The sequence below is a fragment of the Caretta caretta genome, chromosome 2 (assembly GCF_965140235.1).
Source record: "Caretta caretta isolate rCarCar2 chromosome 2, rCarCar1.hap1, whole genome shotgun sequence".
NCBI lineage: Eukaryota > Metazoa > Chordata > Testudines > Cheloniidae > Caretta > Caretta caretta.
In genome coordinates this window covers 187,028,039-187,053,818 of record NC_134207.1, presented here as the reverse complement: position 1 = coordinate 187,053,818, position 25,780 = coordinate 187,028,039, and the positions used below count along the sequence as shown (strand labels likewise).

At 44.4% G+C, this 25,780-nt stretch overlaps 1 protein-coding gene and 2 non-coding genes across 3 annotated transcripts; all 3 read right to left on the bottom strand.

Annotated features, from left to right (window-relative positions):
• Positions 1-12,268: 12,268 nt before the first annotated feature.
• RPSA (ribosomal protein SA) lies at positions 12,269-20,884 on the bottom strand. Its single transcript, XM_048838878.2, has 7 exons — positions 20,752-20,884; positions 17,834-18,002; positions 16,342-16,460; positions 14,488-14,733; positions 13,320-13,448; positions 12,925-13,114; positions 12,269-12,411 (listed from the first exon to the last, which is right to left on the bottom strand). Exons 2-7 carry the CDS (start codon positions 17,964-17,966, stop codon positions 12,317-12,319), a joined length of 912 nt encoding a protein of 303 aa, XP_048694835.1. The 5' UTR covers positions 17,967-18,002; positions 20,752-20,884; the 3' UTR covers positions 12,269-12,316.
• Positions 14,135-14,294, bottom strand: LOC125633104 (small nucleolar RNA SNORA62/SNORA6 family). The gene has a single exon (XR_007355492.1). It is a non-coding gene; the product is annotated as a small nucleolar RNA SNORA62/SNORA6 family (small nucleolar RNA).
• On the bottom strand, positions 16,539-16,698 carry LOC125633105 (small nucleolar RNA SNORA62/SNORA6 family). The gene has a single exon (XR_007355493.1). It is a non-coding gene; the product is annotated as a small nucleolar RNA SNORA62/SNORA6 family (small nucleolar RNA).
• Positions 20,885-25,780: the final 4,896 nt, after the last annotated feature.

The following is a 25,780-nucleotide window of genomic DNA, read 5'->3' as shown; positions in this document are numbered from 1 at the left end:
GCTCATGAGGAGGCTCATCTGACAGCTTATTTTAGGAAAATTTAGAAATGGTGCACAGGATTTCCAGGTGGACCATATACAGTACTACATGTTAAACGTGACAGTTTATCTGATAAAAACATAATGCAAAGTAGTAAGAGCTGAAATTCAAGACCCATTGGGCCAAATCCCAGTCCTTACTCAAGCAAAATTCCTATTGATTTAATAAGACTACATTTACAGATTAGGAAACAAAAGCAGAGGTTAAGCAGCTTTCCCAGGATCACCGAGCAAGCCTGAAACAGAGCTTGGAATGATTTTGCAGCACTCCCATCACTAGCTCATACTTTAACCACTACTAGACAATATTTCCATGTGTACTTACAATAGCCACACAAAGCATTTCAGTAAATCCCCCCACCCAAGTTATGTTAATCAATGGATTTAACTGGTTATACCTTTACTAGTGGAAAGTCACAGATACCCCAGTATCACCTCATGGGGGTAGAGGAATGGAGAAAGAATACAAAGCTTTGTTCAAATAAATGAATGATGGGAAGGCTGGGGGAGACCATGCCCTTCTGAATAGATTGTATAAACCATATTGCCATATTTTAGTGCTGGCTCAGTGCAGCTGCTTCTCCTCTTTGGAGAGAATGCTGTTATGCTTTTGGGAAGGAGTTAGAGATGAATTACAGGGAATCCTCCACAGAGTGCCTGAGAAAATGCTTTACCATAAGCAGGGGATCTTACAGGCTGCTTGGGAGCTGACTGCTAGTCTCCATTTCCTTCCACTGCATACTATATAAGGGCCTGATCCTGAAACACTTATATGGGTAGAACCAGTGGAGTCCATGGGATTGCCTGCATAAGTAAAGACTTGGAGGATCAGTGCCTGTAGCAGAGTGCAGTGATGGAAAGCTGTTAAAGGGCACTCATGCTCAGCGCTTCTGTGTGCCGACTTAATCCTATTGAGATGCTGAGCATAGCAAAGAGGGCAAAACAAATGTTCCACTCCTTTCTGGGGGAGCCACACATTAACTAGGACTGGATTTAAAATATCAGAAATTTATATCTCCCCATGCCATTCACACCTTTTACAGTATTTACTAGTATCTAGAAAGACCTACTGAAGATTTTCTCTTCCATCACAGAACCAAAATTTAAAGGTAAGCCAAACAATGCCCCTTCTGGGGTGGAACACAGCAGTTGCATACCACCACGAAGTACCATTACAATGCACTTTAGACCAGAAAAAGAAAGCCACACCAAACTGGAACTGCAGGGGAATTTCAGGTAGGCAGAATAAAGTTACCCAAGCTCAAATTTTGCCTGGACAGAACTCACAACTCTAACAAAAAGTACCACAGCATCTTTAAAGCATACACAGGCCCTCCCATTTTACATTTCTCCCTAAAAACACTCTTCTCCAGCATCGCACTATGCTGGGATGTTCACAGCAGGTACTCTTCCTTCTGAATCAGTGCAGAACTAAGCCACAAGCACAGCTTCCTACAGCAAATGGATATTGCTTCAATATCTAGCTTCCAAATATAGACCCAGCCTGACCCAGTGCTGCCTCTACTCCTCTTAGTCACGGCTCATTTACGAAATGTGTTTAGAATCAGTGTCTTCCATGGGTTAATTGTAGCTGGAATAGAGCCAGCACTAAGACATCTGTCTTCACAAACCATCTACAGATAGCACAATAATACCTATTTCCAAAGGCATTTGGGCCTCACTCTTAGAACTGAAAATAAGATGTGTACAAATGCAGCCTTACATATTTAAAGTAATGAGTCTCGTCCCCCCCCACTACATTAAAGAGGCTGCCAAGGACAAGAAAGGGCTTATCCTGTATTTCTAATGAGAGCTGGCAGGCAGGGCTATTCACCAGCTACCTGAGTTATCAGCCTGAAGCTCAACACATCTCTAAGGAGACAGTTTACTGTACTCAGGAGGAACAAAAACTGTTTCATGTTGCATGGCTCCCTTCTAGGCTGCAGGCAGGGCCACACAAAGGCTATGGAGGCGCCCCCCCGCAAAAAAAATTATCACTGAAGGGAGGCCAAGCAAGGGGTGTGTGTTAGAAAGCAAGCTCTCTCCATGGTGGTAGCTCGTGTCCTGGGAGGGTAGGGGGCTGTGGAGCTGGGCCTGGCTCCAGGAGTTGCAACCTGGAATGTGGGGGTCACAGCACCAATCACTCAAATCAATCAAATTTGGCCTGGCTGGTGACGGAGGGGCTACTGGGCCAAACCTGAGTAGAGTTGCAATCCTGCACACTGGATCCCCCTGCTACAAACTCATATTTGGCCTGGCTACCTGCAGTCACAATAAAGGAGTGTTCAGGCCAAACCAGGTGCTGCGACTCCTTTGTGCCAGCTTATAACACCATTCAGTTTGGGGGCCCTCTCAAATGGCAGGTCTTGGACAAACTGCCCTTTTGCCACCACCCCATCTGCGTGGCCCTTGCCCCTTATGATCATTCCAGGTACTTCTGCTTAGCTAGAGATCTTGCTCAGATAGTCTGAGTTCACACACTGTAAGAACGTCCTCCAGGTGCTGAGACACATATATAGAGCTGTTGACAATTAGCACATAGGAGCTGTTGAGAGCAAAGAATCTGAGCCCATCCAGGGTCTGTAAAGAACCTGGACGTAAGGAGAACTTTTTTAAAGCAACGTTTTAAAGCCCTGGATTCCTGACTTCTATGTTTGGGGGACCTCACTGGTGTGGTAGGTTTTCCTTCTCCTGTAGGAGCAGTGTCTGGCATCCAGAATGAGTGAGGGCAAGTAAATCCGCTCCCTAGAGTCTGGAGCGCTGCAGCAGGAAGGCCTGCTGCAGGACCCTGCAGGAAGAGAAATAGAGAGAATAGAAGGAAACAAATGGAAAGGGGGAGAAAGAGTACCAGAGAATTGATTTTTTCAAAGAAGAATAGTCTTGGACCCATTCCTCAAATACACTCCCCTCGCAATACTGAAGAAAATATATAGCTCTTATATGGCTTTTCATCAGTAGATTTCAAAGGGTTTCACAAAGTCAGCCAGCATCATTATCCCTAATTTACAGATGGGTAAATTGAGGGACAGAAAGGTGAATGGCTTGCCCACAGCAGGCCCACAGAAGCTCTGGGAATAGAACCTAGGTCTCGCTAACTCCCAGTCCAGGGCTTGCCCTGCGAAGCCTCCACAGGTATGGCACTGTCTGCCAAACACAGCATTTCGGCCTTCACCTGGCAGTGGCAATTTAGAAAGCTTTGACGAAGGCTCTATGCTGAGCACCAGCTTTTACTGACAGGAGACCTTGTGTGAAAACTGACAAACAAACTTCTTTGTTTTACAATGTGCTTTCTGGCTGGTGACACATGGGCAACCTGATCCCCAAATCCTGCTGTGATGAAAAGACTTTTTGTCCCTTTAACGTTTTTTGTGAAAAGAGCTCCATACATCAAGGACTCCCTGCTTTTACCAGCTCCAAGGAACCCATGAGACTGATTTCAGAGGTAAATCACATCACATTTACATTTTTAATGTGTCAGTTATAGGCAAGTACTTAAACATGGCACTTTTCCATCATGTCTCAGGAGTCACTAAGCCTTAACTAATGATGATAATAAAACAGTCTTCAGGAAGGTACCATACCCTTTAAAATCTGAATGGTTCCTAAGCAGAGGTATAGCATTGCGGAGAGTGGGGAGGGAATTGAGTATTAGGCTATATTAAGGAGACTACAATGCAGAAAATACATCATAAATCATTCTGCATCTTAAACACCAAGTTCATTTTTGATCACCATCTCTCAGAAAGACAGAGCAGGGTAGGAAAGGAGCAGAAAAGGGCAACAGAACCAATCTGAGATATTTGGGAGAGTAGGAGAGTCCAGATAAGGAGAGACTAACAGCCCATGGAATTAGTTGGTTTAGAAGAGAGCAAGAGGAGCTATAAGAGGCATTGTCATAGTCAGTTCCCTGCAACTACCACTCCTGGTCTCTAGATTTTTCCCTGTGTCCCAGGGTGACTACAGTACCTTTAGGGAACAGGTGCCCTTCTGTCCAAAGCAGGGACTTCACCCTCCCCCTGGAGTCAGAGATTTGCTTTCCTTCGCTGTGGAACGGCCCCCAATCATTAGCCCCAGAAACAATCCCTAAACCAAGGCTATCTTCAACAAAGTAGCATTCTTGTCCCAAACTAGCACTAGTTTATAGCGCTGTGTTACACATACACATGAAGAACCCTTCCTAATTTATCTGCAGTACCAGGATTTCTCCTGGATAGTATTCAGCCCTATTGAGGGAGATAAAAGTAAATGCTATAAAGAAGGCCAATCAACTATTCCTCAAATATAACAAGAAACACCTGAAATTTTAAAATAAAATATAAATTAAAATGAATACAAAGCCCTGCTACTTACCTATCACCGCTGTAGGAGTTGTGCTGTCTGCTACCACCAGATTCTAAGGTGCAACAGGTTTCAGAGTAGCAGCCGTGTTAGTCTGTATTCACAAAAAGAAAAGGAGGACTTGTGGCACCTTAGAGACTAACCAATTTATTTGAGCATAAGCTTTCGCGAGCTACAGCTCACTTCATCCAAGTGAGCTGTAGCTCACAAAAGCTTATGCTCAAATAAATTGGTTAGTCTCTAAGGTGCCACAAGTCCTCCTTTTCTTAAGGTGCAACAGTCATCCAGAGAGCTAACCCTCCCCACATATTGCAGCCTCACAGGGACTGAAGCCCAGTGCACCCACTTCATAGAACTGTAGCTCAGCTGCAAATTCTCACAATTATATTGTGAATTTCATTATATTTGATTTTTTTTCTTAAAGGCTCAGCTCAGGCTCATGTGATTAGGTAAGAAAAAAAGTGTGTAACCTTGATGGTTGCAGAGAAAAGCTTAACAATATGACTTGACCTGAAGGCTCAAAAAAAAAAAAATACCCACAAGACTAATAAACTGGATCCAAAATGGATTCTATTTTTAAAATATCTCATGATTTTTGAGGCCCTATTCCTGATTTTTGAACACTTGGGATTGTCAGTATTGGTTGCTGGAGATGCCAGACCCCCAAAATGAGCTGGTGCAGCATATTTGACTACCTACAATGTCCAAACAAGGAATCTTTAGCTCACCTAGTTTTGCTAACAAGCTAGAGAATCACCACTCCCTGTAGCTATATTAGGATAGCAAGCTAATACATCCATTCTGGGGCGACCAGAAGCCAAGTTAGATGGAGAAAAGGAGATTTCTGGAGCCAGAAAAACATTCCACTTCTAGCTGCCAGCTCTCTTCCAAATGGAGAGAAAAGCCACACCCAAGAGAGTGGCTGAAGAGCTACACCCTCAGTCTATAGCCCTTGGAGAGATGTAAATGGCTGTACCCAAACACACAGGGAGAAAAAAAGGCTTTAAAGGAGCCTGCAGGGAGGACTAACTGCACTGTGAATGAAGGCTGTTTACTTGTAGAGGTAGGGCCTAAATGAAAGCTTAACTGCAGACTGTGGTCACCTGAGTTTTGGGGGGGAAAACCAGAAAGCAGTAAACAAAAGAAGATTTGGGTAGCTGTGAGAAGGAAAAGATGCTGCTCCTTTATTCTGCCCCAATGAAGCCACCTCCCTCTTTCCCGTGAAATCCCCTCCCCTTCCAGAACAAAAAGTCAGGACCAGTTACAGCAATATGTGTCTATTCTTTTCTTCTCTTATTTCCCAAGTATTTCACTCCCTCCCTTCTCTTTCATTCACAACCAGTCGTTTTCCTCTCTCCTTCCCGTCCGTTACAGTGGAAAGGAGCCTAAAGGGCCTGTGTCCTGAGTGGACTGAGGCCTGACAAGCAGGCCAAAGAGGAGTCTACCGTCATGACTAATGCTCTCCCTTAATTTACAAAGGGAACAATGATCTCCTTCCCCTCTGTTGATATAAAGCAGAGGGGTGACACCTCTGGGGGCAGTCAGCAGGATGAGATTTTTAACTATAAGGCTTGGTAAGTACTGCAATAGGTTAATAAGGTTTGTGGAATCCCCATGATTGGAGGTTTTTAAGAATAGGTTAGATAAATACCTGTCAGGGATGGTCTAGGGCACTGGTTCTGAACCAGGGGTCCAGGGCCCCTTGAGGGGGCTGTGAGCAGGTTTCAGGGGGTCCATCAAGCAGAGCCAGCATCAGACTCACTGCAGCCCAGGGCAGAAAGCCAAAGCCCCAGTGCATGGGGCTGAAGCCTGAACAGCTTAGCTTCATGGGGCCTCAGGAAATTGCCCTGCTTGCTACCCCCTAACACTGGCCCTGGCTTTTATATGCAGAAAATCAGTCATTGTGACACAGGTAGGCAATGGAGGTTTTATAGCATGCTGGGAGGGTGGCTCAGAAAGAAAAAGGTTGAGAACTCCTGATCTAGGGGTCCTGTCTCAGCTTTGGGGAATGGACTAGATCAGGGGTGGCCAACCTGAGCCTGAGAAGGAGCCAGAATTTACCCATGTACATTGCCAAAGACCCACAGTAATATGTCAGCAGCCTCCCCCATCAGCTCCCCTGCCCCACTGATGAGCACCTCCTGATCAGCTGTTTTGTGGCATGCAGGAGGCTCTGAGGGGGAAAAGCAAGGGCACTGCAGGCTCAGAGGAGGTGGTGGAGTGGGGGCAGGGCCTGTGGCAGAGCCAGGGGTTGAGCAGTGAGCACCCCCCAGCACATTGGAAATTTGGCACCTGTAGCTCCAGCCCCAGAGTTGGTAGCTATACAAAGAGCCGCATATTAACTTCTGAAGAGCCGCATGTGACTCCAGAGCCACAGGTTGGCCACTCCTGGACTAGATGACCTCTCAAGCTCCCTCTCAGCCCTACATTTCTATGATTCAGTAAGAGCCACAGTCAACATCTAAAAACTCCTGATTTTTTGTAACACCAGCAGGGCAAGCTGAGGGAAGTATAAGCTTCTCAAGGAGGGAAGTTTTTCTGATCACCCAAGGCAAAAGAGAACAAAGGAGGGTAGACAGTAGGACTGGGAGAGGGAAAACCAAAAAAAAACAAAACAGTGATTGTGCTGGGGAAGCTGGGACTAGGAAGTATAGGGAAGAAGCTACATAAAAGGGGAAAAAACCTGAGTCAACAAAAAAAAGTATTTGTTTTCAAATAGGCCCCAAAGCAACAATCTTCGAAGAACCAGAGTAGAGTAAACAACAGAGCCTGAAATGCAAGGCAGACAGATGGTGCCAATCAATCCAGGTAGCAAACCACTGTGCTCAACCTGATGGAAATGGCACCAGAGACCTTCTGCTTCAAGGATTTTCCACCTCAGCTTGTGAGTACTATGGCTACAAGGAACCTGAGAACTGAATCTGGGAATACTTGAAACAAAGCTGCCATGCTAAAGATTTCCATGGAGAGGAACATCTATGAGTTTCTACCCAATTTTTATCATCAACCCTTTGTGGGTTCCACTTTCTCCCAGAGATTAGAGAGAACCAACGGTGGCTTAAATTAGGAATGGAAGTATCAAAGGCTCTCTTCAAATTATAAGGCCAATGACCACCCATGTGTCCTCTATAACGGAAATAAAACAATGTAAATTTTACAGCAGAACACTGAGAAAGTTTAATATTCAAAATGTGTCTAGCCAGAGTAACATCTGCAGTTAAATTACAGTATCACTGAGATGCCTCTTATCAGGATGAGGGTTCTACTGGGAGATGGTACCATTTAAATTTGATAAAGATGCAGAGCTGGATGTAATCTACTTACTGATGGCACTTTATGCCATATTCTCACCAGCTCTCCCAATGGTTTCAGAGATGTTAAGATGGGGAGAGGACTGAACCTTGTGAAGTGAAAGTGTTTGAGGTGGAGAAACTGTTGCCCAAAGCAACTCTCTCGATTTTCAGTGAAAGAAAAGACCTGAAATATTTCAGGGTGTTTCCTTTCAATCTTAGAGGTAAAATGGGATTATATGAAAGTCAATAGTATAAAATGTGACACAAATCCATTAGGATGATTATTGACTGATGTACTCTAGCCTGCAGACAGGTCAGCTGCCAGATCAAGTGCTGTCTATACCATGTTCTAGCCCTGACTGAAAGAGACCAGAAGGCTGACAAGCTGGGACTGAAGCCTGTCTTTCCAGCTTCCCAAGTAACTTGCTTAGCTAGCAGTTATACAATAGGTACTAATGATTGTTTCTTCAGTACTGCTTGGAGAATGGCAGGTTTTAGGATGGGTGATAGTCTCTTGGAGGACGGGAGTCTTATCAGGCCCTTATTGAACCCAGAGACGGATTTACCATGAAACAAACACTGTGGTGGCATGGAGCCCCCCAAAATGCAGGACAAATCTCATCTGACAACCTGCCCCAAGTCCCACCTGGCTGCACAGCAAGGCTCAGGCAGGCAGGCAATGCCGGGTTTAAAATGGCTCCAGTGGCTCCATGGAGCCAGGCCTATGCTGAGAAGGGGCCCGGGCCTGCTCCGCTTGCACTGCTCCCCAAGACCCCCCTGCCCACCACTTGCTCCTCTTGGCCTGCCTGCTGGCTAGCCGAGGACCCCTCTCTGCACCCTGGCCTCACCCCCTGCTCCTCTCAGCCTCCTGGCTGGACCCCAGTGCACCTCCGGCTCCAGGCAGTATCTGCTTCCCACCATCTGTGGGGCCCTGCCTGTCTCCCTGGAGCTGAGCCACCTGGGACTGGTGCAGAAGCCTGGCCAGTCTCAGCCAGGTGTGAGGGGAGACAGTGCAGAGGGCTTGGCTGGGCCCCTCCAGGCAAGTGCATCTTGAGGGAGCCCAGCCAAGGCAGGCCCTGGCCTGGCTGATTGCACCATTCCTGAGGGGCTGGAGCGATTCCCAGCCCTGGGACCAGCCCTGGCTGCGCTGCTGGCTCAGCCCAGCAACAACAGTTGCCTCCCAGCAAGGCTGGTGAGTGTGGCCAAGTACCTCACTTTATTTTCATTTACTTCCTTTTACTTATAATATAGAAGGATGAAGGGGGGAAAAATGAAAAGCAGAGGGTGGGTGTCTGCACTGCTGCCTGCAGGCACCACCCCCACAGAGATAAGAGGATGTTCTTTTTCTTGGCTGGGTCCTGGGTCAAAAAGGAAGCTGCATACAGAGCCCCACTAACTCAATCTACCACTGACTGAACCAGTGGAATCCCACTCTCTTCCCCTCAGGTACTGCTTTGTCAAGCACTTGTTTTTCAGTGTTGCACTGCTAGACTCTGAAGCAGCCTAGATGCAACAGCACCACCTACTGGGCTTGCACAAATCAGGGGAAATTATCCAGCTCTGGGGTTTCCAAATTGTGGGTAGTCCACAGGCACAACTATGTTCTCCAGTCAAATCTAACTCCAACTGACTCATGTAATCCCAGTAAGCTATATAAGTAACTTTTGAGCTGTATATGGTGGAGTATAGATTTTTTTTTTAAATGCAATGTCACATTTAATTCTCACAAGTACAATGGTGCGTTTCACTTTGAATAACCTAGAGCAACACACTGTCCACCATTTACAACAGTATAAAATGACCAGCAGTATTTCAATCTGACATGGATATATTTATTTTTCAAAAAATAAAAGAAGGCACTGGTGGAGAAGATATTTACTGGATCAGATGAGTACCTGTTGCCTTAGGGTTATTTTTATTTCCAATATTTGATTTTATAATTAGTAGAAAATAGTGGGGAGTCTTTACTTACATAGCCCACATTCAGATTTTACACTAAAAAATTGAAAAGTATTCAAACTTGAATGATTACTTTAAAATCAATGAATATTAACATGGTGTTTATTTTATACATTGTACATTAATATATGGTGTGCTCCCTCAGAATACATTTTGCTCTCAACTTTAATTTAAGAAAAAGTAGTTTTAGCAGAACCATTTTGTTTCAAAGATCTTGAATTTCTTTGAGTGAATAGTGGTAGGGATTTCTATTACAACCATTTACATTAAAATGAAAAGGAAATGTACATTGTTTAGTTTATATGTAATATTTTTCCTGCAGTGAAGGGCCTCTGGCAAAGTAGTAAGAGTCCTGATCTAGCTGATGAGGGAAACAAAAACCCTCCCAAGCAGCGAAGATTTGAACATGCACCTTCCCCAATCAAGTTTAAGAGTTCAACTGTGTATACGTAAAACTTCAACAGAAGTTAAAAAACTACCTCATCCCTACCTTATATTAAGTGTTACATCCCAACATTATCAAAACTTTATCATCAGGTGAGGGATTTATAGCAGAGGACATGTGGTGAGCTTCACGGTCCACAGAGAAAGGGACAAATTCTCAGCGTCAACCCAGGTTTGATTTACCACAACGGCAATGGAGCCGTCTGAACTGGTTTCATACCAGACATTGTGCTGTAAAATGCCACCAATTCTGCTAGAGAGTCCATTATGTCAATGTGGGGAGCCACAAACCATGATCATATTGTTGAGGACTGCAAAATGACAACTTCCTGGAGGTCTTCATACCTTGAACTTTGTTAAGAACACTGGTGCTTGGCTTACAGAATTGCATACATCAAATCACGCACTGTAACCTCACAAGCCTGGTGGCTCTAGGGCATAAGCCACTCTAAACATCAAAGACTCATTGGTTTATCAGAGCACCTAAAATCATCAGCAGCACAGCTCCATATAAACAGTCTTATATCCACTAGACAAGGACTATGCATAGACTTGTCTGCACTCACCCGTGTGTCTTATAAAATGGTTAAATTTGAATTAAAAGGCTGGTAGGGTCACCTGCTTCATAGTTGATTTCTAGCCCCTTCAGATTCACTTATACTACTTAAACATTCAAAACATCCTTCATTCCCACCACCCCCACTCCAACAAAATTAGGCTTAAGATAGGATACACAGCTTGGATCAATGCCCACACAAATATAATCTGAAATGGTGGGAAACAAGCAATCTGAATAATGGTAAAATGTGAGAAAACTGAATGCTACTTAAGTTAAAAACTGCACTTGTTTCAGAAGCATCTCTCACTGCTGGGCATGTAGATATATAACAAAGGGGCACAAGGTCTTCCCAGCTTTTGTGTTAGATACAATTTTCAGTTCTCCTTAGCATCAGGCCTTAAATATCTAACTCCCAGCACAATATGCAATTGATGAGATTCATGTATGCATTCAAGAAGTGGTCTGAGGTGGTAGTTTGTGCAGCATGCATGGACATATCCCCTTTACTGCTATCATCCATTATTTGGAATTTTTAAGGAGTTACACCTATATGATAGGAGACAAATGCACACTGGCTTCTTTTTATATTGCTTCAGTTTTCCATCTGTCTGGGTTTCAACAGCCCCCATCCTACCAGCCATGGAGTTTAGAATCTATGGCCAGTTAAATGTGAATATAGGCTTTTAGTACTGACAGTCAGTGAACTTCTGTCTTTACTCCTTCTTCGTCTGTTTCTAGATTATTTTTGATTCAATCAACCTAGTTTACTGCCACTATTAACTCCTGGCTCACCAGCCCTGTAAATTGCCTCTTGAAATTATTCAACTTTGCAGGAAATGGCTTCTCTACATTGCTTGTTTTACAGATCCAGTGTACAGACTGGTCACTTACATCAGCCTGAAGGAAAATCAAATCAATGCCCAAATGTACATTTACTTGTTGGCTAGTATTTTATCATAGCTGTAATGGAACCAAGCTAATTAAGGTGACTGAACTTCTCCTTTGTCCTTCTGAAGTATTCTGACTTCTCTATTTCCTTCCACAGTTGCATTTTTTGCCGATGTATAACAAGCTACCGGTTTTGAGACTTCCCGTACTGTGGGTCTCTGCTTCATGATAGTCTAGACTCTAGAGAGAGATCAGAAAGGAAAACTTGAGCTGACAGTTGCTGGGGATCTTAACAAAGGGGCCTGGAAGCAAGTCTTTACTCTTCCCCAAACTGTTGTCTTGGAAGGTCTGAAGACCCTTAATATGACCTTAGGAGTAGATTGGGGCTACTGTTTTCTACGGAGTTCTTCTGTCCCTCTTCCCCTTTGGGAAAAAGTGGTCTCACGGTTTGGCTTCTCTTGCCATAAAGGATTTGGGAGTGCTTAAGGCCTCAAGATTTCTTTATACTACCTGGCTTTCCCTGGAGTGGCTCCTATTGTGCTCTGTGAAGCATGTGTGTCTGAAAAAGCACAAAAGACGACTTTACAAAGTGAAAATTATAGGTTATATCTTGGGCATCCCAAATCTTGGCAAGTGCCCCATCTCAAGTTTGCCTATGTCTAAAGAAACTAACTGGAAAGTAACAAATTGAGATTTCAGAAAACACCAACATAAATATACCAGAAAGGAGGACCAGAAATGCAAGGTGTAAGAAACAGATCTTTTATTTACTTCTTTCACTGTACTTGTACGGAAGTTAAGACCATTCAGTGGCAGTCCCAACCCACTCAGTGGCCTGTGCTGTGGGAGCTGCAGACCAGTCTTCAGTGGCAGGCTGGGCACTCCAATCCTCTGAAATAACAAAGTGACTATCAGGAACTTCTACAGCAATTGTACTCTCATTCTGTGCACCTATTAACAAGTTTCACATGCATATCTAATCATGCATTTGAATAGGCAAGAACACTTATGGAAACAAAAGTGTGGTTGACTGTTCATGTATCCCATTGGAAAACAATTGTGATCACTAAAAAGCACTGATCCAAAGGTTTAGGCTCTTAAGACAGGGAAATCTATACAAATTTCCCAGATGAATATATAAAATACTTCCCAATACTCAGCCATGCTAGCCAGAGGACATCTGCAGGAAATGTTTAGCAAATACTATGGAACTGCACCCAAACCTAATGAAAATCTGAGGAAATTCACTCAATGCATACGAACACTAGTCAGAGCTCTATGTACATCTCCAAAGTTTCATACAGTTGACTATCACCAACTCAGATCTTTAAAAAAAAATCCCCCACATAAGAAATTCTATATCTGCCATCAACTCTTCCTTCAAACATTTCTCAAAAAACTCACCAGTTGGGAATGGTTGGATAGGCACAGATGGTACCTGCACCCCCTCAGACCAATCTGCAACCTCAGGCTGAGGAGCAGGAGCAGCAGCAGCTGCAGCAGCAGTGAATTCAGGTGCTGGGGCTGTCCATTCACCCTGGAACTCCTCCTTGGTAACTGCCTTCTCAGCTGCAGCCTGCTCCTCCTTTTCAATCTACCAGACACAAGATTGTGAGAATCTCAGAGGGAGGGAGTACATTCCTATATTCGTTAACTTGCACTGATTGAAGACCATTTAAAATTGAGGTTAACTATTTTAGTGATTGTATTACAGATGAAACTGCCCTCAAGTGACCTGCAAGGTTGTTTCCATACCCTCCCCTACATGCACACTCCCAACCCAATCCAGAAGTTTTTACCTCCTCAGGATCTCTGTAGAAGTAGAGGTCAGGCATAACCTCCCATGGGTGTTCACGGGAGATGGTGCCACGCATACGCAGGACCTCACGGGCAAGCATCCACCACATCAGACCCACTGAATGGGCCCCCTGAAACACAAACTGGTGTCTAACCTTTGGTTCAAAACCAGTCCTTTTAAAAAAGAGATATACGTAGCTGAAATCTATAAAGGAAGAGCACAAAATGGACATACCAAGTCCAAACTGCTTAAAAGCACAAGCTCTTGGAACTGACGAATGCCTATTTTTCCCACAAACCCTTCCTGAGGGTCCTTCACAAAGCAAGATAAAGGCAACTCTTTTGGGCACTGCTCACTTTTCAGATCAACAGTGAAAAGACCACATGAATGTAGAAACAAACAGTTGTACTATTTATGGCAGACATTAGTATGGATCAATCACTAACACCTGGGTAGACTGTACATGGCTCAGTGAGAGTCATCCTCTTGGCTTATGAGGGTCAGACCCCACAGACACCCCAAAAACATCAAGATTTTAAGAACAGACATGAGTAGTATGTTTATGGGGTAACTGAACTGACATAGCTAAGAAAGCCTGACCAAACAGACGTAAGTTACAGCATATTCTGAATATGTTCAAGTTTTGACTTAGATATGAACAAATTTCAGAGGTAAGGGTCTAAACATCCTAGGCTCCTGCTCCCTTCAGTCTCACCATTGGGGTAGTTCCAGAGTGAGTGCAGATGTTTCCAGAGCAATTTCTTCATCAGCTGGAAGACCCATCTTGGTGCTTCACTTTTATCTCTCACATTTAAGAAATGTCGCAAGAATCACTATCAAACTCCACTCATTGGACTGCAAAGGCCCTTGTGGCGTTAGCGAAAAATCCTGCTGAGGTTACTGTAGCACACGTCCTACACTTGAGAGTTCATTGGCCAGAAACTGACCTCAGCTCCAAGCTCTAACAGTGTGCAGTTCAATCCCTCCTTCACACCATCTTCCCCCGCCCCATGCCAAAGGCTTTAACTGGTTTTTACCAAATTAGATATACCACTACTTTCTAGCCCTTCTCTGCAGATAGGGTTTTGAAAGAGTGCATACTAAGGTTTCCATACCATGGATCTAGAGTGAGTGCCAAAGGGAAAAGCACTGTATACTAGAGCAATTACCTTATTATTGCATGGGATAGCAATATCCACATAGCGCAGCGGGGAGTCTGTGTTGCAAAGAGCAATGGTTGGGATGTTAACGTAAGATGCCTCAGTCAATGGCTGATGATCAGCCCGGGGATCTGTAACCACCAAAAGGCGTGGCTCACGGAAGGCAGCCTGGATCTGATTTGTGAAGGTACCAGGGGTGAAACGTCCAGCAATTGGTGTAGAGCCAGTGGCAGCAGCAAACTTCAGAACAGCACGCTACCAGGGGAGTAAAAACAAAACCAGGATTACACAGCTGGATTGACAATCTCTGTCGTGGCACTGTGGCAACCAAAGAGGATATGTATTTTTGAATGACACTCTTTCGATCTTAATTTCCACTGTCTGAGTGAACTCCTCTGGCAACTCAGCTCTGGCATGAAACAGAATGGAATTGTATTCAGTTATTCCCAGTTCTGCAAGACTGAAATGAAGGAGTAAAACTTTATCTGTCAGTGAAATAAGCAGCCAGCTCAGGACTCTGGAAAACAAGGGACCACTTCCTAATCCTAACCATATGTGACTCCCCAGAGGTCTTTTCTCTTAAATGTTACTAAATCTAGCTTTACCATTTACCTTGCCTCTGTATTTACACTGATCCTCTTATAACAAATACCAGGTGAGGGTGAAGGGTGTAAGGAAACGGAAGACAGACAAAGAGCAAGATATTTCTCCCCAAATTTCTATACAGTATTTCAACTTCCCATATCTGGCTGCAGCAAAACTTTAATCACAGGTTTAAAAACTCAGTTAAATTTACCTGTGACAATGTCTCAGGAATATACGACCAAGTCTAATTTACTGAAAAATTCTTTAAGCCTATCAGATTTCTCAACTAAACTGGCACATGGCAGGGATTGCCATCAAACTCCAGTCACGGAAAGACCGTGTTCTGGTGTTAGCAAAGATCCTGACATGCTGCTTCACTGTAGCACACTTTTGGCACTTGGAGCTGACTCTAGTTTCTTGCCAATGACCTCTCAAGTTTTAACAGGATGCAGTTGAAGTATACAACAAAATCCATTCATAAGCACAAGAGCATCAGGTTATATCTTAGACCTATACAATACCTACTTATCATGGCACTATGAATTTGAACCCACTTTGGTCCATCTCTACCAATGCAGAGAGGCAAAAGCTAACAGTGGCTAGGCTGGACTTAATTTGAAGGGTAAATTCCCTGCTGTATCACATATGGCAGCATCTCTAGATTTGGAGAATGAAAGTAGGTCTTATAAAGAGTTTATTACTAAAATGAAATGTGAAAGCACTGCAACGCAGGAAACCCAGAGATACCATCTCATTCAGCAACAACCCCTACCAACATGCAATGTTAACGGATTCCCAAGGGACTTTGGAAAAGTGACAGCTGCAATACTGGGCCTCCAAAAAGGATGTATAATGCAGGAGCTGGTTTTTCCCCAAGATTACAAGAAGTGAAGAAAGAAATGTGCATAATTAGAATGCATGAGAACCCATCTAAAACAAGTGATTTAGTCACTAATCTGTCATTACCTTAATTACTGTCAGCTAGCCCTCACATCCAAGACACTTGCTCTAAAAGACCAGACCAACACACTATGAACTATTCAACTTGTATCTGCAAAATATACAGATTTGAAGCTTCTGTGTATGTGTGAAATTTGCTGGAAATGGACACTCACACATTCTTACCAAGCCCCAAATGCTAAGAGTCTGTGTCCAAAATAAGCATTAGATTTCGGGTTGCCTGCTTCCCATTTACTGAGCCTCACAGCCCTGCATGCAACATATGTTCTGTGAGCACAACTCTACAAAAGCAGGCCTTGTGCCCTGTAAATAACATACCTGTCCAGTATTCCTGGAAGAGATGACGCTCACATCAGCTGGGTTTTCAATGGCAACGATGGCACGGGCTGCCAATAGGAGCTTCTCCCAAGTCCTCTTCAGATTGATGATGTAAATACCTAGTGTTAACATCAGCATCCACAATAACCAACAAGTATAAGCTCTCATTGGAGCTGCACTTTTGTGTAACTAGATTGGCATGTGGCAGCGATTACTATCAAACCCCAGTCACAGAGGGAACACCTCTCCTGGTGTTAGCGAATATCCTGCCATGCAACTCACTATAGCACACTTCCGACACTCAAGAGGTCATTGGTCAGAATCTGGCCTAATCTCTGAGCTTCAACAGCGTGCAGTTCAGACTTATAATGAGGAAAAACAAAACAATGGACCACCACATATGCACAAAACAATTTTGTTATTCAAACCCAGAGCTGTAGAAATTTTCTGAATTTCAGTTCGGTCATTGATTTAACATTTGACAAAAAGCATTTTTGGATCAATATTATAGCTGGGGGAAAAACTAACAATAAAAGCCTCAAAGTTTTGATTTTCAAAAACCAGTTACAAATTTAAAAATCCTGCACAACACTTTCCCCCCTATTTTTGGCCAGCTCTATTCAAGCCATTCCTGCTCGTTTGACACATCATTGTGCAGAGAGATAATACAGTAAGGAAAAAAAATACAAACCAATAGCATTTACTAAGTGATTTGAAAGACAAAAAACTACACTTGGGTCTTTATTTGCCCCTTTTTTGAGGTATAGGTGGAGGCCTGGAATTGAGACATCATACCTACCTAAATCGTGAAAGCTGAACTTAGAAGGGACATGATATGGAGTCAGACTGTTTTTGTTGGCATCTATTTAACTCCAGCATTAATGAGTATTTTGGCTAAAGGACACCTTTGTTGAACATCCCTAAGACCTTCCAGGTATCTTCCAGCATAATCCGGTTAGACTAGACTATTTCTAAGGTAAAACCATAAGCAGGAAATAAAGGTTTGTGAAAGTTTATGTGCATCATAAGCCAGAAAAGGTACAAACCCAAGTTTTAAAATATGCTTTCAGTCATATATACATATCAGTGAGGAGGCTGTAGGTCAGGGGTGCGCAAACTTTTTGGCCCGAGGGCCACATTGGGGTATGGAAATTGTATGGTGGGCCATGAATGCTCACAAAATTGGGGTGGGGTGGGGCCAGAAATGAGGAGTTCAGGGTGTGGGAGGGGGCTCCAGGCTGGGACCAATGGATTCAGGGGGGGGATCAGGGATGGGGCAGGCCGGATGTGGCCGTAGTATGCCCACCCCTGCTCCAGGTACTCAATGTTGCACAAGAAGAAATAGAACCCAGCTCGCTCTGCCGAGTTGATTCTTCAAGGATAAAACTTAGCTGTGAATGGGTGACATTCTTATGTAACCCTGTTAATCATCATTACCAGCTGCTGCTACTAAACATCCATTGTAAGTCCTAAAGCACTGCCAAGTACATACCATCACTTTTCCTTTTGTAGATATACTGTTCCATCTGAAAGTCTAGATTGGTGCCTCCCAAGTGGGTTCCTGCAGCAAGGAATTTGAGGACATCCTCCTCCTTCATCTGCAGGACATCGAGACCTCCGGACATTGTGAAAGTTCCCCTTTTAAAGTAACGGCAGGGAACCTGGAACAACAAATCAGTTCACTCCACCACAAACTTACACAGAAGTAACAGAACATTGGGGAATCCTAGTCACTGGAGGTTTTTAAAGTTTGTACAAACATGTAAAGGATGGTCTAGATCAGCATATCTCGCATGCAGCCATCATGGGCTTTTCTTGCAGCCACAGCCCCCACCCCCCGGGGAGGGTGTGCATGACAACAGCCCCTCCCCCAGGCCCACCACCAGGAGTTGGGCCCTGCCTCCCTGGAGCCAGCCAGAGTCCCCCACGTTCCCAAGTGCAATGGGGCTCAGCCCAGGGGTGTCAGGCAGCAAGCTCCAACCATGGGGTTGCAGGCTTTGGCTGCATCCCCCTGCCAAAGGGCTGTAGCACCAACCCCACGCCCACCTCCCCAGCCAAGGCTTAATTTGTTCCCCAGCTTACCAGGGCTGAGTAAGTCTGCTGTGAAAAGTGATCTGTATGTTTGTTAATCACTTCTCACTGCCTCCCACCTAGCTATCACCTCTGCTGCTAAGAAAAAATGATTTCACAGCAGTAGACTAGCTAACAAGTCTAAAAAGTAGGGCTGTCAATTAATTGGACTGTTAAACAATAGAATACCAATTGAAATGTATTAAATATTTTGGATGTTATTCTACATTTTCATATATTGTATTCTGTGCTGTAAGTGTATATTTTTCATTAAACTTCAGAGCCTATAAGTCCACTGAGTCTTAATTCTTGTTCAGCCAATTGCTTTAAGACAAACTAGTTTGTTTACATTTACAGGAGATAATGCTGCCCGCTTATTTACAATGTCACCAGAAAGTGAGAACAGGCATTTGCAGCACACATTTGTAGCTGGCATTGCAAGGTATTTACCTGCCAGCTATGCTAAACATTCGTATGCTCCTTCATGTTTAGACCACCATTCCAGGGGACATGCTCATTAATGCATTTTTAAAAAAAATTAAATGTGTGACTGAACGCCTTGGGGGAGAATTCTATGTCCTCTGCTGTTTTACCTGCATTCTATCATATATTTCATGTTCTAGCAGTCTCAGATGATGACCCAGCATACGCTGTTCATTTCAAGAACACTCACTGCAGATCTGACAAAATGCAAAGATACTTCCAAAGGTAGGTACAGCACTCGAGGTTTAAGAATCTGAAGTGCCTTCCAAAATCTGAGAGGGAGCATGCTTTCAGAAGTTTGAAAAGAGCAACACTCCAATGTGGAAACCACAGAACCCAAACCACCAAAAAAACCCAACCTTCTACTGGTGGCACCTGACACAGATGATGAAAAAGAATATGCATCAGTCCACTATGCTTAAGATCCTTATCGAGCAGAACCTGTCATCAGCACGGACATATGTCCCCTAGAATGGTGGTTGAAGCATGAAGGGACATGTGAATCTTTAGTGCAGCTGGCATGTATATCTAGTGACACCGGCTACAAGAGCGCCATGCGAATGCCTGTTCTCACTTTCAGGTGACATTGTAAACAAGAAGCAGGCAGCATTATCTCCTGCAAATGTAAACAAACATGTTCATCTGAGCGATTGGCTGAACAAGAAGCAGGACTGAGTGGACTCACAGGCTCTCAACTTTCACATTGTTTTATTTTTGAATGCAGTTTTTTTGTACATAATTTTACATTTGTAAGTTCAATTTTCATGATAAAGAGATTGCACTACAGTACTTGTATGAGATGAACTGAAAAATACTATTTCTTTTGTTTAGAGTGAAAATACATGGAATCAAAAATAAATATAAAGTGAGCACTGTACACTTTGTACTCTGTGTTGTAATATATTTGAAAATATAGAAACATGCAAAAACATTTAAATAAATGGTATTCTATTAACACTGCAATTAATCACAATAATTTTTTAATCGCTTGACAGCCCTACTAAAAAGAAAGCCACCATAAAAGCAAAAGAAACAAAAAAAATGAGAACACGCAAAGCACTTTATTTGTGTTTCTATTCTGTTTAGGCTCAAGAAAGACAGACAATACCTTATTTTTATCGTGTCTGCAAAACACCCTACATAAATAAATTACTATGAACTGCACGTATGATGTATGGGCAGAATTAACTTTAGGAAAAACTGTGAGAGCAGCCACAAGCAAGAGTTGGCGTCCACATCCGGAAGCCACCCAGAAATCTGTCGAGAGAACCAGGGGTCTAGCTTTGGTCCTGCCACAGTACGGGGCTCGACTCCTTGAGGCCCCTACATGCCCACGACAATCCCTAGCGTGGGGGGTGTCACGTAAGGAAGGGGTGACTGAAAACCCACAGTTAAACGGCTACCAAAAAAAAAAAAAAAAAAAAAAAAAGCAACCGGCCCACTCCGCAACCCTGCCACTGGTTTGGCTTTTGCTTAATCCTTCAAAAGGAGCGACCCCCCCCGCCGCCGCCGCCCGCCCAGCACGGGGCACGCGGCGGCTCTGCGCACCATGCAACCGCCGCTCCCCGAAACAGCAGCAGCGACGCCCGACCCCACCTCGCTAGTGGCGGGAGAGACACGCGCTCACCGCTCGCTTGGCGGGAGCCGCTTTGCAGGCGGGGTTCACGAAAGGCCCTTGACTGCCTGAGCCGGGCCCAGGCGAGCTGGAGGGGGAGGGGGAGCATCCCGGACCCCGCCCCGCCCCCGCACGGCCCGGTCCGGTCCCGAAACTGCCCCAGAAGCTTCCCGATCCGTAGCCCGCGGTGCGGACGGTCCCCCAGGCCGGATCCCGCCCCGCTGCTCCTCCACAAGCCTCACCCGGTGACAACGCCGTATGGGGGACCTCGCTAGGCTCAACGAGCGAAAGAGGGAGGCCGCGGCCAGTGACGTTCATTTATATAGTCCCGTCGGCCAATCAGCGGCAGCAACGTCAGCGGAAGTGAGGCAAAGGTGGTCTGGTTCCTAAGGGACGGGAGGGAGGCCCGGGGGCTTAGCAACAGTCACGTGGGCAGCGGCCGGCAGGTGGCAGCAGAGCGGCGAGTGTTGGGGACTCCCTGGCCAATGCGGCTGGGGCTGGGCTCGGAGGGGGCCTGCCCCTGGGCTTTGCTTGGGGCTGGGCTGGGAGCCAGGCGTGCAGGGGGTGCTAAGCTATAGGAGGGCTCTGGGGGCAGGGAGAGGCAGTGCCTGGGGTGGGGTCCTAGAGTAAACACGTGGCCGTCACTCCTCTAGTACAGCGGTTCCCAAACTGGGGTTTGCCAAATGTGACAGGGGGTTCTCCGGGAAAAAATTCCCTAATGGTGGACAGAGCTGTCCCTAGGGACCCTGGACTTCCAAGAGCTAAGGAGATCAAAGCATGCATATCTATCACACTGAAGAAAAGGAGGACTTGTGGCACCTTAGTCTCTAAGGTGGAAAGGGAGGAGGAGATTTCTTGCTGTTTTTAAAATTAAATAGGCAGCTAGTATTGTTTTTAAAATTATTATGAAGAACAAGTTTAACCTTTGTTGTAACGGGCGTTGTTTGCCTGGACTTTTTGCTCAAGACCTGAATGCTTGTGTAGGAGGAACTCTCTGAGTTGGCTTCTTAAATACCTTCATGCTGTTTCACATCTGATACTCTTGATGAAACATAGGAGCCTTGTCTTACAACAGGCTCATTCAAAGTGATACAAGTTACAAAAGTGAAATCTTGGAAGAGTGTTGCCATTTTCATAATGTAATAAAAATACTGCAGTGATAAATAATGTGCAATAAGCATGTCATAAAAACAAATTTTGTGTTTCTAAGATCACCACTTTTATAATTTATACTCAGATAAAGGAGAAAATCCCTGGAAATAATTCATTTTTAGGAAGGGGTTTGTGAGTCTTGGCATTTAATTGAAAGGGATTCATAGGTTGTTAAAGTTAGAGAACCACTGCTCTAATGTAAATCACCACCCCACCCCCCGCACACACACTGCTGCCAGCTCCCACCATTTTATCCCCAAGCCCAGGCCTGCTGGTATTTGGGTTCCAGTCCCAGCTGCTGGAGTCCTTTGTTCTGCCCAGACCCTCAGCTTTCACACCCCATACAAGTAAGGGTCCCAGCCCTCCTGGTTGTGGAGAAGAGCTTGGAAACAGGAAGCAACTGCACCCTAACAGCTCAGAAACCACTAGTAGGCAAATTAAAATAACCCAACTGATGATTTGTGAATTATTTGCTATTAGCAGTCCTGCTGTCTGCATTGATCACTGCAGTGCTGAAGTGCTGCACATGAGTAACTCGTAGCTAGGGCCTACCAAATTCATGGTACATTTTCTGGCCAGAGGGTTTTAAAATTGGTCAGTTTCATGATTTCAGATGTTTACATATAATTGTGTGTAACCAGAGGTTATTCCATAGTAATTGATAAATCCTTTGATAATCTTCATAACAGTATTAACAATAATGTTCTGATCTTAAGGAGTTTGTAAAAGATATAGGCAAGGGTTGGGTGAAAATATATTACGGCAATTGGGGAAGAGTTTTAGATGTTACTGCCTTTCTCCCTGCTCCTATTCTGTGTTTTCTGTTTTAGATTGCGAACTCTTCAAGGCTGGGATCCATCTTACGAAGCTGATACTGACAAGCAGCCTTCAGGGCAGTATAGAAATAATGGCTTTATAATTCACATAGTGAGCACAGAGTATTATTGAAATCTGCAATAGCCTTGCTTTTACTAAAAAGAAAAGGAGTACTTGTGGCACCTTAGAGACTAACCAATTTATTTGAGCATGAGCTTTCGTGAGCTACAGCTCACTTCCTCGGATGCATACCGTGGAAACTGCAGCAGATATTATATACACCCAGAGATCATGAAACAATACCTCCTCCCACCCCACTGTCCTGCTGGTAATAGCTTATCTAAAGTGATCATCATTACCAGCAGGACAGTGGGGTGGGAGGAGGTATTGTTTCATGATCTCTGGGTGTATATAATATCTGCTGCAGTTTCCACGGTATGCATCCGAGGAAGTGAGCTGTAGCTCACGAAAGCTCATGCTCAAATAAATTGGTTAGTCTCTAAGGTGCCACAAGTACTCCTTTTCTTTTTGCGAATACAGACTAACACGGCTGTTACTCTGAAACCTTGCTTTTACTGTGCCAGTTAGATGTTTTCCTTCTCCTTACCCCTTCTATCATAGGTCTTGGTTTTAGATGCACACAGCAGGAGGCAAGGGACATTAGAATAACCTTTCCATAGCCTGAAGGCAACTTTGTGCTTTGGAATTACCTTGACCTTCCATTTTCCCTCTGGTCTATTTCTACATTAGCTAAGGGTTTTGAACCTCATCAAGCAGCAGCTGTGCATAGCAGATAAGAGCCAAACGGTTGACTCCACCCCATCTTCCTTCTGATCCATGCCTGAGGCTGAGCCCTGCAAAAATCTCTTCGTTTTGGGACAGCACTAGCAGAGCTAGGCTGGTAGAACATGTTGTGTGGAGATGGGGAGGTAGGGCCTAACGTAGGCAGACTCTGTAGAATCAGTAGGGCTCTGTGTAGTACACATGGGAATTGAATCATGAAGAGCAGAAGGCTGCTGACTTTTATGCCATAGTAGCATATGTTCATGCTTTTAAGATCTACAGGTTTCTCCTGGTAATTCCACTTACAAAATATACAGCATTTGTAGTAGTCAGACTTGCACAAACCAATTTCACCTTAAGAAGGTTCCATTGTAATTTACACATATTGCCCCCCCCCCAAATAAATGGCAGACTATCATTCCTTCCCCCAAGAACTTTAATTCTACACCCCACAAAAAACAACAGCTGCGGAATTTTCAATCCATGAAGTTAGATTAGCTTTCAAAGGGTAAGCAGCCAGAATTGGGGTTTGTACAGTACATTTCAGACTCCAGTTCTCTTAGCGGGGTTGAAGAAGGGGAGTGATGGTGCAAATCTATACATTAGCTGTTATCAGCTTAGCAGCAGGTTACACACAGCTTGGGGTACCAGAACTTTTTTTTTTTTTTTAAACTGAGCTCAACATCCTGATTCCTACGCTGCTTTGTATCTTGTGCTCCAACTTAGGGGCAATAGATTGGACACACTTTGTGGCAGGGACTTTTTTGTTCTGGTTGTTCACCACCTGGCACTCTGGGGGTCTTGCACTTGTGTGGTCATTTCTATCTGTGCACAGTGAATATCCATCCTAAGGGGAGCATTTCCTCCTCCTTGGCATTGGTGTGAATGACTATGCAGGACCCCGAGCAGTAGAGAACAAGGCCCCAAACACTTTCACACATTTTCTTTGAAAAATGCCTGGGGATTGTTAATTTCCACATGGAAGCCTGGCAAAGGGGGTCTGCAGCTGGTTTCCTATGAAGGCCAATACCATTAACATAGCAGATATCAGAGTAGCAGCCGTGTTAGTCTGTATTTGAAAAAAGAAAAGGAGTACTTGTGGCACCTTAGAGACTAACCAATTTATCTGAGCATAAGCTTTTGTGAACTGCAGCTCACTTCATCGGATGCATTCAGTGGAAAATACAGTGGCGAGATTTATATACATAGAAAACATGAAACAATGGGTTTTACCATACACACTGTACCATCACTTAAGGTGAGCTATTACCGGGGGGGGACGACGAAGGACGGACCTTTTGTAGTGATAATCAAGGAACAGGGCAGGGGAATAAACATGGGGAAATAGTTTTACTTTGTATAATGATCCATCCACTCCCAGTCTCTATTCAAGCTTAAGTTAATTGTATCTAGTTTGCAAATTAATTCCAATTCAGCAGTCTCTCCTTGGAGTCTGTTTTTGAAGTTTTTTTCGTTGAAGAATTGCAACTTTTAGGTCTGTAATCGAGCGACCACACCCATTGTTTCATGTTCTCTATGTATATAAATCGCCCCACTGTATTTTCCACTGAATGCATCCAATGAAGTGAGCTGTAGCTCACGAAAGCACATGCTCAAATAAATTTGTATGTCTCTAAGGTGCCACAAGTACTCCTGTTTATTAACAGAGCAGTTACCTTCCTCTCCTCCCATGACTGCCAAGTTAGGGATTCCATTTAGTGTTGCCTCTAAAGGCTAGAGGAACCTTCAGCAGCGTAAACATGAACATGCTTTATGTCTTGCCAGATGTGGAGCTCAGTGGCAGCAGAATCTGCAAGCTTGGTGGGGAGGCTGTGCACAATAGTAGTTCAAATTCTGTGCCCTGATTCCATGCCAGAGAAACCTGCTGACAATTAGGCCTCGCTGTCCAAAGAGGCACACGCAGATGCCATCGGAAAACAACTCCTGCTTCTATAGCTCTCCCTCCCCAATCCTGGAACATGAATGTCTTAGCAGATAAGGTGTCTGCAAAAGGGCCCAGCTATGTGCCTAGGAGACCAATGCCACAGGAGTGCCTGGCAGACATCAGCTGTAGCAGGTAGTTAATGTTTTTGGCAGCATCCCCTAAGCAGTAGGCTTCCTCCAGCAACAGAAGCTCCTGTTGTGTGTGCCCTTCAGTCAGTATCTAGGCTCTCTCCTCTCTACAAGGACAGTCAACTTAAATAATCAAGAGTTTTTCTTGCTATAAATTTTATTGGAGATAACACACAGTGCCACACGCTTAAACAAGTGCTCAAAGCTAGGGGCACTGAAGGGGAAATTCATTCCTCCCCATACACAGACGGGAAGCTCTTTGGGGCAGGAGCTGTGGTTTGGTTCTGTTTATACAACATCTGGCACAATGGGGTCCTGCTCCGTGAAATTCTCAACAACTCCTTTGAGAGCAATACTATGGGATTCTTCTGTGGTGCACCTGCTTAGGAAGAGACGGTCTGTCTACAGAGCAAAAAAAAACCAAACCAAAACAACAACAAAAACCTG

Bases quoted from the DNA above. Each gene is read 5' to 3' on its own strand.
- RPSA (XM_048838878.2), bottom strand. From the start codon at position 17,966: ATGTCCGGAGGTCTCGATGTCCTGCAGATGAAGGAGGAGGATGTCCTC. The intron at 16,461-17,833 runs GTATGTACTTGG...TGTTAACACTAG, and splicing joins CTACAAAAGGAAAAGTGATG to GTATTTACATCATCAATCTG. The intron at 13,115-13,319 runs GTAAAAACTTCT...TGTGTCTGGTAG, and splicing joins TCTACAGAGATCCTGAGGAG to ATTGAAAAGGAGGAGCAGGC.